We start from the raw sequence: 17,186 nt of genomic DNA on the forward strand, positions 1-17,186 counted from the left end.
GACACGATGCTCCAGCAGCTGTCCAGTCTGTCCCGTGTAATCTTCCCGTCTGTGACATCCCCTGGCTTCGTATTGAGCAGTTACCCTGCCATCGAACCTCATCGATCGCTCCCGAGCGCAGGCAGCCTAGCAGCAGGGCGCACAGATGTCCCGCGGGTCCGTTGCGACGGTCCGTGACGGCGTGTTTCTCGTCGAAGGTTGGTGGCGTGGACGTGCACGCACGCTGCGCCCCCTGATGCGGGGTGGGCAAGTATTGATTGGGTCGTCCGCGTATCGTCGGCGTGCCGTGGTGGTAGTCGGAGGCGCAAGAGGGTGGCGGAATCGGCAGGCGCCATCACGCGGGGCCACCGCGACCGTCGTCGTCTGAAGGGCCGTCCAGCCAGTGGCCGCGATCTCGATTCACCGAAAAGATGGTCATGATGGCTGGCATGGACGACCACGAGCGCAAAGTCGTCCTCGAGTTCTGCCACCTGCTCGAGAAGAGCAAGCAGCTGTTCAACGGGCTACGGGATCTGCCACAGTACGGGCACAAGCAGTGGCAGGGCTACTTCGGGCGGACCTTTGACATCTACACGAAGCTCTGGAAGTTCCAGCAGCAGCACAGGTGAGTGGAACAGAGGCAGGGGCGCGTAACGAGGGACGCTGAGTCGGTGAGTCATCGTCGGGACTGCGCCCCTGACGCCTGTGCTCGCTTCCGCCACGAGGTCCTCCTGTGAGGCCACTCGACCACCTCGACGGAGGACTCTCGTTCTCCTCCGGAAAACGCCGACGGACGGCGAAGCCCGCCTCCGCTGGGAAACGTGGCCCGCTGCCCATTTCTCTTCTTCGGGACACCATGTGACGAGTGGACGAACACTTCTGTGCGCGCGAGTGAACCTTCTTTCGTTCGTGTTGACCCTCTGCTCCTGACTCTGTGGGACAGGGGATATTTATAGTGAAGGGGCTTACTTTATCTTCCTCCTTGATTCTGCTTTTTTCTTCCAATTTTTTTCGGGGCCTACCCCCCACCCTTTCGACGATGTCTGTCGCCCATTCACGGTGAGTCTGCTTACTCGAATTGTACGCTCGGATAGTACGCTAGCTTCAATGTCGGTGTGCCGAATCGCGGCCCGCCTCTGGTCGATCGCTCTTGCATGATCACTGACATGTCTCTATCGCTGCCGGATGTGGCGGGGTACTCGAGGCACATTCGAGTGCCATGTAAAACGACGTACTTGGGATTACGGGCCGCCGAATGTGTTCCTTGTTAGTTGGGATCAACCCCTTGGCGGTTGATAGTGTCTTGGAAAATGCTTTTGGAGATGTCTGATTAGATGTAATGGTTTACCTGTTCTACTGAAATATTTTTACTGTGGTAAGATTGTAGGTATTCCGTTTTGGTTTTAAAGATACTCAATGTTATGTAGATGGAAAATTTCTTTTCATTTCATTTTGGGGGATTAAGGGATTGAACTGAGGGGTGCTTTTTGAAATGTAGTGGTATTATTAGAGAGTCTTGAGAAGCTTTGAGAAGAATTTGGATAAATCCCTATAAACTCTCAGTAATTCTTTAAAGCATTAATCAAGCGCTTTGGCATCCAAATTTTAATATATTCAAAAATTAATCACTTTGGCCTCTGAATGACTCATATGAGAGTCTTCTCAAATACTTCTACTGGTACATAATAGTCCCACCTAAACCTATCCACCCCTAGAACCAAGAATCTACAATCACCAACAAACTCAAAAAAAGTATAATTTTCCTAAATAGCAAAACGCAAAGCTTTCAAAGCACCCCTTGTATTCTCCAGCCACAGTCCACCAAGGAGCACGTGACCAAGCCCTCGTGTATCCTCCGGATGCCACGTCTCGATCTAGCCCTTACTTCCGGTAATTCCACGAAACCTCCCTCGTCCCTCGAACACTTACACCTCACCCCGTTCCCTCCAACCCCTTCTAGCCTCCCTCCAAGCCTTCACCCTCCTTACAGCCCTTTCTTCAGCGTTTACCCCGTCCCGGTTACTTCGTTAGCCCTCTTGCGCGAACGTCGCCCACGTATCTTTATTTACCCCGTCGATTCTGTTGGCCAGCGATGCCCCAGACCCCCTTTGTCCCTTTCCTTTGATCGCAAAGTGGTATCGGGTGCGACTCGACAAAGAATCAATTGTCTGTCTCGGCTATTCACGCGACACCTAAACCGAGTACACGTGCACTGACGTGCACGCCAGTTAATAAATATATCGGTGGGGGAAGCTCTTCCAGGATCGGTTCCGCGCGCACAGACAATGGGAGGGAAAAGTTTTCCTCGACACTCGACGCCGGCGTGTCTCAAAAGTATCGCGACTCGGAGATCGCTGGATTTTTTTTCCCCTCCTCCCTCGTCGCCATTGTCTCCGCGCGCATTCAGCTTCTGTCGCCCCTTTGAGGCTTCTTGCGGGGAACAATCGCGACGAGTGGATCGTCGCGTTTTAGATGCGTTTCTAAAGCTAGCGGGGAATCGACGCCGCGAGGTAATTGAGAGACTGAAGGCTGAGGTAGAGGAGAGGTAATGGGATTTGAGGAGAAGCTGGGATGGTAACCTTGACCTAGACAGAACCAACCGAAATGCGACCCTGATGGAGGCGTGACCTGGGATCGGGCGACCTAGAGCTGGGATGGAGCTTGTTGCAGTAGGGGCAGTTGGGATGGTTGTTATTGTAGGATTTACTCGGTATAGAGTTGGGAGATTATGGAGCTGGGTTTTTCAGAGTTTGTTTATGAGGTGATAGGGGGTTTTAGGGGAAGATTAATGTGGAGGAGGATGGGGGAGTGATTCTGGGGGATGAGGGCAGAGTGATGAGTTTATGGCGAGATTTATGGTGAGCTTAAGCGTAGATGTGTTTGAAGTTAGGAATTTTGGAAACCGCTTCGCAGTGGGTAATCTATTCTACATCTAGTAATTTATGTTTGCCAGTTCTTAATATATCCATACTGTCTAAGTATAACAGTTTTGAAAACAATTTTATATTGGATATTTCTCCCTCCAGAAATGAAAAAAATCTGAAACCCTGTCACGAGAATAACCCAACACAAACTATCCAAAAACTCGAGTCTTTCTCCTAAACACAATACCCCAAACCACCCTATACCCCCAATCCCCAAAGTCCAGACACAACAGTCTGAACCCAGCCCCCAAGCAGCCCACTTTCGCTCTCGGCCAGCCCTCTGACTTCTCTCCTGTTGCAGGACGATACTGGACACGAAGTACGGCCTGAAGAGGTGGCAGATCGGCGAGATAGCAAGCAAGATCGGGCAGCTGTACTACCACTACTACCTTCGCACGAGCGAGACCAGCTACCTGCACGAGGCCTACTCCTTCTACGCCGCGATCAGGGGTCGCGCGTACTACAGCCGCGCGGCGAAGGAGGACAGGAGCGACTTGATGGTGAAGAAGCTGAGGTACTACGCCCGCTTCATCGTTGTCTGCCTGCTCCTGAACCGCATGAAGCTGGTCCGCGAGCTGGTGCAGGAGCTGGACGCTCAGATCGCTGACTACACGAGCACCTACGAGCCAGACGACCAGCTCGAGTGGAACCTGGTCCTGGACGAGATCAAGGCGTTCGTGAAGGCCGAGTCGGCGGTGGGCGTGGTGCACTCGGACTCGAACCCCGTGATACTGACCCACAGGCTGGGCCCGCAGACCTCGCCGCCAGTCGAACGTACGCCACCCATGTGCCTATCCCTGCAGGAGATCCTGATCGTCGGCAACTGCGCCGACCAGGTGAAGTTCAGTGAGTTGTCGATGGACATGTTCAGGATGCTGCAGACCCTCGAGAGGGAGCCCCGCGACGACCCCAACCACCTGCACGACGCCTCGCCGGCGGGCAGGATGCCCTTCAGGCCAGGACCGTACCCCGGCGCGGAGAACGGGGCGCCGAGACGCGACAATCCACACAAGTACCTGTTGTACAAGCCGACCTACAGCCAGGTACAGGTATTCCTAGCGAGCGGGTTCAAGGAGCTGCCAGCGAACGGGGCGCTGCTGCTCTACCTGTCCGCGGACGGATGCTTCTCGACCATCAAGCATCCAGAAGAAAGTGAGTATCTTGTTTGATTGCTGATCTGCTTTGCTAGAGCCTTGGCTGAGTTGTTGCTGATGCTAGCGGTGGATGGGGTTGGATTTGGGACGCTTTTGGATCGGTTTCAGAGAGTTTGAGGGGTTTTGGGTGGCTAGAGTTACTTGGGAGAGGGTTAGGAAGGGTTAGGAAAGAATTGAAAGGTACAAAATGGGTTTTAGGGAATTAGAAAGGGTTGTGTAGGAGTTTGAGCGCATTGAAATAAGTTTGCATAAGTTACGGTAAATTGTGGAGACATTGGACTTAGTTTGTAAAAGTTTGAGCAAGTGTAAGAGAGTCTGAATGATAAAGAACTCAGGAAAAAATTAAAATATAGAGTAAAAATGACCCAAGCACTGCTTTTCATATGTCAGGGATCTAGGATCACTTTTTCTGCCACCTGCTCAAAGCGATCCAAAGCGTTTCGAAGCCCACCACTAGCTGTATGTCCTAGCTCCATGGAAGATAGTATTCTCGCGCGCTCGAGAGCTTCTGTTGCGTTGTTGCTCCTTGCGTTAACTTACTATTGTTCAGTCAAAGAATATCTGTTAACAGAAGTGCTGAACGCTTTATCTAGCCATTGCATTTGGTGTTCCCAAGAGACTCATAGGCCGCAGAAAATGCTAGTGAATATTGAGAATAGATAGAACTTCCTAAATCTTTAGAAGAGCAATTTCTCGATCAGACATAGAACAGAAGTAGTAGCAGCTTACATCAGACTTATTCATAAATTAGTATTACCAAAATCTGGACACTAAAATTGCTGTACATATCAGCCTATCAGCTCTAATAGAAAAAATATTCCTCTTACTAGTCCTACAATATAGTTAAGAAAAGGAACTCTTCCACAAGTGCCAGACAAATACGCAGCACATTCTACTTCCATCTACCTACTGTCAATCTCCTCTAACTCTGAGTACCTATCAAAACTACCCTCCGCGCCACTAAAACGTCAAATCACCAACAAATATTCGTAATCCCCAGGAAAAATCCAAAAGCACTTGCCACGAAAAATAACCCAAAAGCTTCCCTTAAAAAACCTTCAAACCTTCAGACCTTAAAATCCCGAATACTCAACTCCCTTTGCAACCCCTAAAGCGCCAAAGCCCCAAAGCATTCTCCAACCCCTTTATTGCCTTTATCTCCAAAAATAATTCACAGAGACCGCAAAAAAAGAGGGAAGTCCAGTATTGGCTTCAGTATCGGGTCAAAAAAATGACTTATCGCGGTGCAGGCCAGGCGTCGATGGGCGGTTAAAGCGAATCACTCGCTCGACGAAGCCGAAGACGAACGCGTGTCCGTGTTTTCGGTCAGTTTCCTCGGTCGAGCTAATCCGTCGCTTTGGCCGCCGATCTGGGGAGGGGTTTCCCCCTGAATCGGAACAAGCGAACAGATAAGCCGGTGTCGCGGATCGGTGTTACGTGCGCTCGCCACAGCGCGCGTATTCGAAACCGCGATCTAGGCTGGATCCAGCTGTTGTTAATTGGATCAAGGCGGGAGCCTGACTATCGTCTTTCTTCCATTCCCAAGGGCTTCGTGATCGCCCTTCGAACGCTCAACTTTTGGTAGGTGCCTGTTTCTTAAAACCCCTTTCGTAGAACTGTGGATGATTATGTAAAGGAGGGAGAAGACTCAAAAGTGTGTCTCGGAATTGAGGATAGAGAACTGAAAATTTCAGAACCGTAAACCTTGAAAATTTAGTCATGTAAAATATGAGAAGTTTGAATTTTTAATATTTAAACATTTGAATATTTGAAAGTTTGAATATTTGAATATTTGAATATTTGAATATTTGAATATTTGAATATTTGAATATTTGAATATAGTAGAAAAAAATAGCTTGAGAGCTGAAAAGTCAGCCCAAGGTGTTGGATGTGAAAAGGAAGAACAAGAGCATGGTACTTTCTCCTTTTTAGTTTTCCTCTTTAATTAGTGGCCATCCTCGCGAAAGTTTCACGCGAATCGAAAGAAGACATCTCAAGAGGACGCTAGCGAGATGCATGCCGCGGCCGTGACCTCTTATCACGGTGACCGCTGTATTAACTAAATAGAAAATCCAGGTCGTTTAGATGGTTTCCGAATATTCCACGTGCGTATTGACGTTCATCTGTTCTCCAAAAGTAATCGTTTCTAACCATTCTCTCTTTCATTTTACACGTTACCACTTCGTTCCACTCTTCAATCATTCAATTTATTAATTTTTTGGGAACACTTCCAATCTTTGCTATGCTTTTGTGTAAATGTTTTACAATTCCCTTTAAATGTTCTTTTATTACCTGTGGATCATGGTTTTTTATTGTTTGCATGGTGGGTCAGTATGGATGTGTACTGTTGTACATGTGTTTTCCAGTTTTTATTTTCTTTTCAACAATCTTTCATGTCACACAGAATTGAAATAATTTCTGAATCTACTCTGATCCCAAACAATCATAGACCACAAAGGGACGATACGTATTTAGAGCTCTGATTCAGCCAGAATACCGTAAATTTTGGGTTCCTTTGGTCCCACCGATGCACCGCGATACGTGGCTCGCCAAACGTTAGCACAAAGGGGCGCTCGAGAAAGGGGAAAAAAGAAGAAAATCGGAATTGAAGGCCGAGGGTGGTGAAAAATTCACTATCTGACCACCAAAAAGGGGCCGCTATTCAGAGCTCTAAGGTTACAACCGAGCCGAGAAGGCGAAAACGGTCTTTCAACGAAAGTAGAGTAGCGCAACCGTGTCAAGGTCATACCGCGATAGAGATTCTGACCCGCTACTGGATTCTAAAGTTTTCAATCGATATCGAAACACGGGACGGGACGTCGATATTCGCGAGGTCCAGGTGGGAGATTCTTTAACGAACGTTTAGCCTCGTTAAGGACGCGACACATTTCCGAAAAAGGCCACGAGTAAAGTCGTTTGTGAAATAAAGTCGAAAGGTCAGTGAAAAAAGGTAGCATTGGTCAGGCACTAGGCAGTTGCCAAAAGAGATAAAAAAAGATGTTTATTGAGAGGTAGAAAAACTGAAGCGAAATATCTGTAAGCTGTTCAGTAGCTGGGCAATGAGAACTGAAGTGATTTGTATGTCAAGTAGAAAGAGACAGCATTTATCAGACAAGATGATATTAAATATATTCAGTTTCTAAGTTTAAGAAAAAGAAGGTTGCCTTGTGAAATGCATAAAAATTGAAGTAGCAGGAAATTAAGAAGATTGAAGAGCCAGTAGAAAGGGTCTGTCTGTTGTCAGACAACAATCAAAGCACTGTTCAAGGTAGCTATAAGTTAAATCTGAATTGTTTTATTGTCATTTGGGTAACATGAACGCAAAACTATGTTTGAATAATTGTATAAAAATATAACACAATGAGATAAGCGTAAATAATTAAAAAAGTATCATGATACTAGAATTTTGTCTAGAACTGATACTCTTGCAGCCTAAGTAAAAAAAAAAAAAAAAAAATTAATGAGGTCTACTTATTCTTAAAATGTTAGAATCGCATGGTATAAGGAGCATTCTGAACATCAACTTGACCTCTTTATTACGCTCTCCGTGGACCTAATTAACCCTTTCACACCTTTGAACGTGATATTTCGCAGACTTGGTCTTGTCCATCCAATTCTTTGGACGAGCGCCTGGACGTTGTTTGTCTGAGGCCTTGAAAGAGATTTCACGTATATATTTATCAGTGCTCCGTCTCCCACCTTCATTGTAGTTCGTCGAGCGTAATGCATCTTCATCTTCAAATTTTCAAACATACATATTTTAACACTTCAAGCCCCAAATCTTTAATTTTAGCTTTCTGAATGCATAGTTCAGTCAACAAATTTTGCCCTTTTATTTTCTATTTAGAAAGAAATATATTCTCTCTCAGTTGATAGCATTTCGTAATACCTCCTTCTATTCTATTCCTAGCTTTTCTGTCGATACTCCTAACAGAACAGGTTGGGTCAATATTTTTTTCCTAAAGAGAGGAGTTCACATTCTTCTTCCGATAGGTCCATTTTCGATTCTGGGCATTCCTATAAACAGCGATCAGTCGCATCGGTGTCACGCTCGGACGAGCCGAAAGCCGAGGTTCGTTTCGTCGAAACAATGAGAAGCCCATCGGAGCGTGTCAGTTTTCGGAGACGGCGCTAGCCGCTCCGATTTGGAGAGCTACCAAAATCGCTCGCGTCATCCTTACAAGATTTATTTGCGCGCGAATCTGCTCACCGGCGACATTGTAATTTCGTATCGTGTTTGTTGCTTTGGGACTGGCACCGATTTTGAGAATCGAGTATTCGCTGTAGGCAATGGACTCTTGATAAAATAATCGAAGAAAAATAGAGATAGAACATTTGATCATACATCAGTATTTTCTATTGTATTCTACCTATATGTAATTAATCCTGTGATATTATTTAAGGAGATCTAGATGAGGTAAAAAGAGGATCTAGGATTATCTGTCTATCTTCAGGTATGACATGGCTACTCTAAAGATAACTCAGACTACTCCTAGGCATAATTGAAACCTAACCCAAACTCACCTTCCACATAATTCAAATCGATTCCTTCTTCTGAAATAACTTCTCCCTACCCCCGAATACCCTACTTAAATCAAAAGACACCCTTGACTTCTTCTAATCTCCCCAAAACCCTACCCAAAGAAGACACACCCCTTGTCCCCATACCGCCCACTCCTCAGAGAAATCGCAACAAAGCCAAGGTGGGGTCCAGCAGCCAGCCATCCTCGCCAACGAGGCCAGAATTGCACGATGTTGATAAACCTCGCGATCTTGCAGTGGGGTACGACCTGGGCGGCGTGTCGACGTGCAGCAAGAGGGACCCGGAGCACGGGAAGAGGCCGACAGGTGGCAAGGAGCCCCACTGCCTCTACCCGGGTGACCTCTACCCCTTCACCAGGAAGCCACTGTTCGTGGTGGTCGACTCGGACAACAGCTTCGTGTTCCAGCAGATCCCGCGGTACTTCGGCCAGCCTCTGATGGTCCTGATGTCGCCGCAGGACACCCCGCCGACCCTGCGCGACGTCAGACACGGCGGCAGCCTTTTCACCCTGTTCCTCCACGCCCCACTCGCCGCCTTCTGCCTTATATGCAACATCGGTAGCCTGGCTGTGCACCACTGGGAGCGGTGCCAGCGTTACATCGAGCGATTCCTCATCGAGGCCTGTCAGCTCGTCACGCGCTCCAGATGCGGTAAGGATTCGGGGACCGTTGTTTTTCTCATCTCCATGTACCACGGGGAGTCTGCTTTCTAATTGGATCACGACCAACTGACGGGTGGGCTTCTAGAGAGGTCAGAGGGGAAGGGCGGATCTGTGTCGGTGAAACTTTCTTGGCTGGGACGGTTTCCAAGGACCGCTGCCACTAGACGGGGACCAGTTTTTCAACGGCGACGAAAATCGAGACGAAGGATGCCACTGTGTTAACGGGTTTCTTGCTCCCGATACGGATCGAGAGATTTATTGCCGACTCTTCGGGGGTGTAGATTACGGGCTGCTGGAATGGAAGTGGTTCTGAGGGGATTTTGGGGGCTTCAAGAGGTCACAGATGAAATGGGTTTTTGGGTTTAGGGAGAATGGGCTGGTGATGTCTGCGAGGAGTTATTTTGGACATGGTGGAATAGATATTGCGTTGTGAAGAGGAAATTTTTAGAAATTTGAAAGATATATGCCGCAACAAAATCGAAGGTTCACTTATTTTGGACTGGAGAATTGTCGATATTTGAGTTGCTGTAACTTTGTGAAAAAAAATCGTACGGCAGTCAGCATAGTCTCATTTTAAAGGGTGAAGTTTCTACTTTATAACACCCGAATTGAATTTTCTTAAAAAAATTTTTGTAGTCGGCTACAGGCTGAAAAAGGAAAGGTTGTTTATCCACAAATATTTTCCAAATTCAATCCACTCTGCAGGCTTGAATAAATTTTTTTCTGAAGTCATTCCACAGCAGATTGCAAGCCTGAAGTCTCTTCTTTCGAATGAGACCTTAGCGAGTGACCTACGATTTTTTTTCGCTGAGTTATAGCAATTTGAATGAAAAGTGGGAATCTGGCATTAGAATAGCGCAGTGGTTCAGAGGTCCAAAAAATAGACGATATTTGAGCTACTGTCATTTTGTGAAAAAAAATCGTACGGCAGTCAGCCAGGTCTCATTTTAAAGAACAAAGTTTCTACTTTATCAGCCCTGAATTGAATTTTCTCAGAAAAATTTATGTAGTTGGCTGTAAGCCGAGAAAGGAAAGGTTATTTTTCCAAAAATATTTTCCAAATTCAATCCCCTCTCCAGATTTGAATAAATTTTTCTCGGGACTCATTTTACAGTAGATTACAAGTATGAAGCCTCCTCTTTCGAATGAGACCTCAGCGAGTGACTTACGATTTTTTTCCGCCGAGTTATCGCACTTTCAATAGAAAATGTACCTTGAGTACCATTTCATTCAAAGTGTACCTTGAGTATTACTTCATTTGAAGTGCTATAACTCGGCGAAAAAAAATCGCAGATCGCTCGTTAAGGTCTCATTCGAAAGGGGAAGGTTCTAGTTGTAATCTCGCTTAAAAAGAGATCGCCAAAAAAATTTATTAAGCTCTGCACAGCTATCTAAACTCGAAATATGTTCTGAGAAAAACCACTCTCTGTTTCTCGACCTGCAGCCGAGTGAACAGAGATGTCTGAAAAAGTTCAATTCAGGGATGTGAAAGTAGAAACTTTTCCCTTTAAAATGAGCCTAGGCTCATCTCTCTCCGATTTCTTTTAACAAAGTTACTGCAGTAGAAATATCGAGAATTTCTCTGCCCAAAATTAGTAATTCTCTATTCTTGCTTCAAAGCGTAAAATAGACAAAATTTTTATTTCTGCTATTACTTAACCCTTTTACAGTATTAAAAACTCGAAACTCACCAAAAGAATTGAGATTCTAACATCCCCCAAAGAGACATCACTTCCATTCAACAACAATAAAAGACAACTATTTCCCCTGGGGATCGAAGAGGCATTCGAAACAGGTTTCTCTTGTGCACGTCAGACACCTCTTGCACAAAGAAAAAGGCAAAAGAGATAGCAAAAGAGAAAGCAAAAGAGAAATCGATCTCTGTCTAGGAAGCAAGAATCGACAGCGAAGCTCGCTGAAAGGGGGATCCACGATTGCGTTACAACGATAAACAGAGCTGGCCTAAATCCAGCCCGTGTTTATCGCTGAACTAGCAATCTTGGCCTCTCCTAGACGCGTGATCTAGAGTGTCTAGAGCCACAAAGGGCCTTCCCTCTATTGTTCCTACCCGCGACAGCGATATGTCGTGCGAGTTTTCAACCGGTCACGAGTGGCTTCCTTTGTCGACGATCTGATAGCGTACGTAAGCCAGTCGGGGGACGAAGGGGGGGTGTATAAGTAAGGCGCCCACCCTCGCCCCCTTCAAACTTCTCGGGACAGGTTTAATTCGTTCAGCAACGAGGAAGTCTCACCGACATCGATATCGGCTGGCAAACGCGATAATTCGCTCTTGGAAAGTTCGAACAACAGGTCTGTGTACAGAGAACAGCAAATAACAGCAGCAACAGTAATATGCAAATTTGTCTGCCATGCGTCTGGGATCTCAGAGTCTTTCTCGACGAGCAATCGCGGGACGTCAGTGCTGGATGAATGGCAACAATTTCCTTGGGAAACTCGGACGAACGTTTCCTCCCGATTTTCGAAAGTTTCGCGCGCGTACTCCGTCTCTCCTTCCACCCTCTCGCACCCCCTTGACAGAGGGACGAGATTCGCGCCTTCCCAGAGCGTATCTGGAACAAGGGTTATCAACGCTTACGTAATCTCGCGGAGAAGTTTCTTAACCCCTCTGCGCCTGCTGCATCGAGGCCGAGTCGACGTCACGTTTCAGCATTTATGTCGGGCTAAATATGACGCTGAGTTTCGGGAATTCTAGTTTTCTTCGCTGCTTCTGGGGTTAGTCATTCCAGGGCTGGGATTTGGTAATCGGGGGTGATCTTCATTGTGGCAATTTTAACCCTTCGCGTTGAGTTTCAGAGGGCTCGAAGATTTCCATTTTTCTTTTCAATTTTTTCGTCGTTTCCGTGCCTTTTTCTGTACGTTTTTGCTTAGTAAAATTTCCCATAAATGTATGAAAGTTCGCGGTCCCCCCACAGCATACAAAAATGCAAAACAGCAGGAGGCAAAGTCGAATTCGAAGAGCGAATAATTGGTATTTGAAGAGTGACTGTAAAAAACTGACGTTCCCGATTGCCGATCGACCTAGACCTGGCTGCGAATCGCTCACACGCCGCAATCAACTTAGAAAATCACATTGAAATCAAATCCAAAAAAGAACCTAAAAAAAAACAAAAAAAAAACCAAAAAAGAGCAAAATATCACAACCTCGACTGACGAGCGACGTTTTACGGTCCACGGCAGAGACCAGCGTGTTGCAATTCTTCGGCGACGATTTCCTACGACTGTTGCTGGTGCGCTACGTGTTCTGCGACGTGGTGTTGAATCTGCACCGGTCGTTCAGGGGTCGACAGCAGAGGCCCCGCTGCCATCCTCCCCTGCCGGACGCGGAGGTCCTCGAGCACCCGACCCTCCACCACCTGGTGCTCGACCTGGCCGCCTGCCTCGACTGCCGCGACCACTTCCCCGACAGCAACGAGCTCGCCTGACCCAGGCATCTACCCTGCCCGGGCCCCGTCGAGTCGACGTCCCTGATGCCGCCGTACGCCCACGACTACGATGACTACGATTACTGTAACTACAACTGCAACAATAAAATCGTTACGCTGAGACCTCACTAAGAGCCGCGCTCCTCCGCGCGGATTGGAACGCGTGGCGGCCACTGTCGTGGCTCATGGTCGACGACGTCTCAGGGTACACGGCCCAGGGTTTATGGGCGCCGCGCCGCGCCGCGTCTGTCCGCGTCGAGACGCGGAGGAAGGAGGAACGAAGAGAGCAGGGACTGTTCTCTGAAACAAGTTCTATGTAACCGCGATACATACACGTACACGCTGACACTTGGTACACGCGACAGACAGGGGATGAAGCGGGTGGAGGTACGGGGTGTTCTGTGGCGTTCTGTGTGGATTTTGGGGCGGTGGGTTTTCAGGGAAAACGGCCAGTGAAGGGTGATGAGGAGGGAGGGGGTGGGTTAGGTTTTTGGGGAGATTCTGTTGGTGCTTGCTTCGGGGTTCTTCACAGGGTGTTAATATTTTGGTTTGCTTGAGTATTTTCTATGGGGTGTGGAAGTACAGGTATCGGGAGTTTTAAGGGATGATTTTATGTGTTAAGATAGGACGAAATTGTAATTGGGGCTTCGTGTCTGATTAGTGAATGCATTCTACTGATTTCGTTGTGTCTGACTTGAGTCTTATTCTAGTGATTCCTTCTGTCTGACTTATGGCTTGTTGTATTGATCGTACTATGTCTGATTTGGAACATATTCTACTGATTTCCCGATATCTGGGCAGGTAATCTCATCCTCTTTTATGGATACAGTTTTAATATCGGGATACCACAAGGTTCATACAGAAAACTGTAGGACACCCATTCAACACAAAAACAGACACACACGGATACACCGCTGCCAGTTTTTTGCTACGGACTAGTAACGAAACACAAAAATAAAAAGAAAAGAAGTCTATATATATATACTTGAAAAATATATATATAATATATTCTGTCACCGCGTCGATGGTAATATTATTAACGTATGAAAGGGATATATATATATATATGAAAAAGACTATTGTGATTCTGCATGTGGAAGATGAGTGATTTGTACGCACTGGTGCTTTGTACGACTTTAAGCTTTAGCGTGGCGGTTCGGTTCGGATACAGGCTACGTGCACGCTCGCGAGATCGCTCTGACCTACCCTCCGTTCGTGTTCCGTTCACGGCGATCGCTCGATCACTCGTCCAGGGTGCGACGGTAACTGTGAAACTTGGGTAGACTGATTCTTTAGGCAACAAATAGTCGAAAGTATAGAAGAGGATTTCTTCGAGCACTGCTGCGTTTTGGGGAAAATTGAGATGTAAAGATTTAGATAGATAAAATGTGAATGCAAAAGGTTACGAGTACTTTATTCTATTTTATGCCAGGGAGCAGCTTCGTGGGCAACTTAAACGCCATTGCAACTATTTTCATAAAAGTAGATATTAAAAAGCAACACACCTCTTCAGTAGTCTAGTCCCCGGTTTAATGAAACAGAAACGAGGTCCCTCGGTGTCCGTAATCCGGGGAGATCTGTCGGTAATGTAGAAACTACTGTGCATTTACTCGCACTGTTCACGTTGGCAAAGATTGCTCGTCCCATATAAAAGTTTGCACATTTTTGAACAGAGCTCTCTGCGCAATGTATGGTTATTTGCACGACGAGCAATTTCGGTGCATTATTAAAAACAGGAAATACTTGAGAAAATGCATCTGGCCGGGAGCTGCTATCAAGTGGTGGCAAAGAGCCAACACGTGCCAATAAATGGCAGCGTGGAGGGGAATATTGGCCTTCAATATGCCTACGAAGCTGCTGCCTTGTATAATGATTCTGTAGGGTGACAGAAAGGGTGTAACAAGGGTGTAACAAGGGTGTAACAAGAGTTTTTTCTTTTCTAACAAAAATGCATAATAATTGATATATTTTTCAAATATGTGCTTGAATATTTAGATCCAAATTTCATCTTCAGAATCCAAGTTCTGTAATTAAAAAAATCAATTAATCAGCATACTGAAGATACGTAGAATTTCATTTAAAAAATTGTGAATATGACTCCACGTTGGAATTCCATACAAATGAAGCACTCTATATAATTCTAACAATACTGAATCAGTTTTTTCCAAGACAAAATGTTGTTCAAGCAAAAATATTCTTTACTATTTCGACTTACTTCTGCTCAAAGAATGGCCCTACGTACAGTTTCATCATATTTACTGCTGCATCCTGTCGATTCTCGAAAGGAGAGGTCACAGCCTGAACAAGTGTTTCTCGGATGGATTCTTAGTTGAAGCTTACGAGTTGACAAGTATCGATAATTCCTAGAATATTAACTACCAGTCAACTCGAACTCAAGCGTGATACCATCCACCAAGCGCTTGTCTGGGTCACGACTTCCTCTTATTCACTTAAGTGCACACGTACTCAAGGAATCTTCAAAACCGATCTCGAAAATGGAGCCTCGTTTGCAAACCATTTATTCTACGATCTCATTTCACTATTGCCAAATCAATCATCCCTTTTTAACACGTTGACTGTCGGGTTATATTCCATTTTAGGAAATTTTAAATAACCATATTTTTCTTCAATTTTTACTATACGTAAGTGTTCCGAGTTTAATATTTTTCGGTTTGGTGTTATAAGTAAGTAGTATAGAGTCATAAAAGGGCAGTCAAAGTGTTAACGCGTTAACTGGATCATCAACATCAATTAGACATATTTCTAGTGCATTAAGAAAGTTAAAAATCAATGACGAATTAATTCTGAATTTTTAAGAAATATCAATGAATCAATTCGTCTTCGCCAGTTAACGAGTTTAATTATACTATTGTTACGTGGGTCGCAGACGTGGAATATTCTCGACTACTACATTCTGTAACTTCTTAGAAAAATTCGCGGGAGATTCAAAAAGCGCGCGAGGAATTGAAAACACAGGCGCGGGAGATTCAAAAACCCTCGCGCGGGGAATTGAAAAATTTCAGCAGTTTACCATCGCCAAGACCTCTAGAAGAAAATCAAGCGCCTCTTAAAAGTCGAAAAATATTGAAGAAACAATAACTCCACTCTCTGCCACGTCTGCGACGGGATGCATCGCGAAGGAAAGTTGGTCAGCTCCGATCGCCCCCCATTCCACGTTTATATTATCCCGCGTGTCAGACTTGCGTTGGATTCTATTTTCGTTGACGTGTCCGAGGCGCAGATTTTCCGGCTCCTTCGCCCTCCCCTGTCGTTCTCGCTTGTAATCGGCCAAACGTCACCCACGCACGCGACACACCCTCCCCTCCGCTCGATTTTCCCGAGGAAACGCTTCACTCCCCCTCCATCCCGCGATTCTTCTTCCTCCTCCGCCTTTTCCGCCACTCTCTCCTCTCCCCGCCCCCTTAGCCCTCTTAGCCCCCCCTCCTCTCACCCCCAGTCGGTTCGTCGAAAGGCCCGAGGCTTCGTTTATTTATAAGCAAAAAGTGGAACGCGAGCCCCCCAGTTCCCTCGAGTCCGACACACCGGATGACGATTCGCCGAATTGAACGAACCTCTCCTCTCCCCCCGGCCACCCTCGCGAGGGGGAGGCAGGAGGATTTTTGGTGGAACGAGAGGTGTAAGGAGACAGGAGATCCAGAGGAGAAGGATTGAAAAGGGGAAAAGAGTTCAACTGTGTTCGTGTGTATATACAATACTTATTGTAAAATCTAGTCTTTATAAGGGAGAAAACGAGGAATAAGAGGAGAGGGATGAGAGTGTGAGAGAGAGAGAGAGATATAGAAAGTAAGAAGAGAGGGTAGAAGGCAGTGCTTCGGTGATGTCGAGCATTGCCACGTGAACAGAGATCACACGTGTCGCGGCGGCACAGCGTATTATAACGCCCACACACTGTACATTCTCTATGTTTTATAAAATGCCCCACGACCGTCGATACGCGATTATAATGACGATGTGTATAGTACGCTGTGCGCGACCACCAACGGAACGCGGACCGCGTCGATTCAGAGAAGATTCTATATTTACTGTTTATAATGTCCAGCGAACATTAAACGAGAAGATACTGAGACTGTCTCTGTGATATCGGAGGCCATGGCTTTGTGGTTCTGGGAGATAGTCTGAGGAGCTTCGAGGACGTGAGTTGGGAATTTGTTGTTCTGAGGGGTGCTCCTTTGCGTGACTCTTTTGGGATGAGCGTGGGGGTGGCTGAGGCTTCGGGACCCTCTTTGATATTGAACCTCGTGATATTGTTATTATGCACGCTACCAACTGCAAGTACTTGGGTACTTGGTCAAAACTGATTGAAATGTCTGAATTTTTATTTTAATTCTTATTGTGTCGAGCCACTCAAAATTTAAATACAGATTTTGTATAATTAGAATTGAGGAAACTAGAAAAAATGCAGACTTCTTAGAATTTGGGGACTTAAAAATGTGAAGAATTTGAAAGTTTCATAAATTTCTT

General features: G+C 46.1%; 1 protein-coding gene across 2 annotated transcripts; it reads left to right on the plus strand.

Moving 5' to 3' along the window:
* Window positions 1–321: 321 nt before the first annotated feature.
* On the plus strand, window positions 322–13,151 carry LOC143185465 (protein SCAI). 2 transcript variants are annotated; one of them, XM_076388499.1, is made up of 4 exons: window positions 322–604; window positions 3,205–4,055; window positions 8,837–9,250; window positions 12,460–13,151. In XM_076388499.1, exons 1-4 carry the CDS (start codon window positions 411–413, stop codon window positions 12,702–12,704), a joined length of 1,704 nt encoding a protein of 567 aa, XP_076244614.1. In that variant the 5' UTR covers window positions 322–410; the 3' UTR covers window positions 12,705–13,151. The 2 variants fall into 2 exon arrangements, with proteins under 2 accessions (XP_076244614.1, XP_076244618.1); XM_076388503.1 differs by having other exon boundaries at window positions 12,560–13,151.
* Window positions 13,152–17,186: the final 4,035 nt, after the last annotated feature.

This window comes from Calliopsis andreniformis, chromosome 2, assembly GCF_051401765.1.
Source record: "Calliopsis andreniformis isolate RMS-2024a chromosome 2, iyCalAndr_principal, whole genome shotgun sequence".
NCBI classification, from domain to species: Eukaryota; Metazoa; Arthropoda; class Insecta; order Hymenoptera; family Andrenidae; genus Calliopsis; species Calliopsis andreniformis.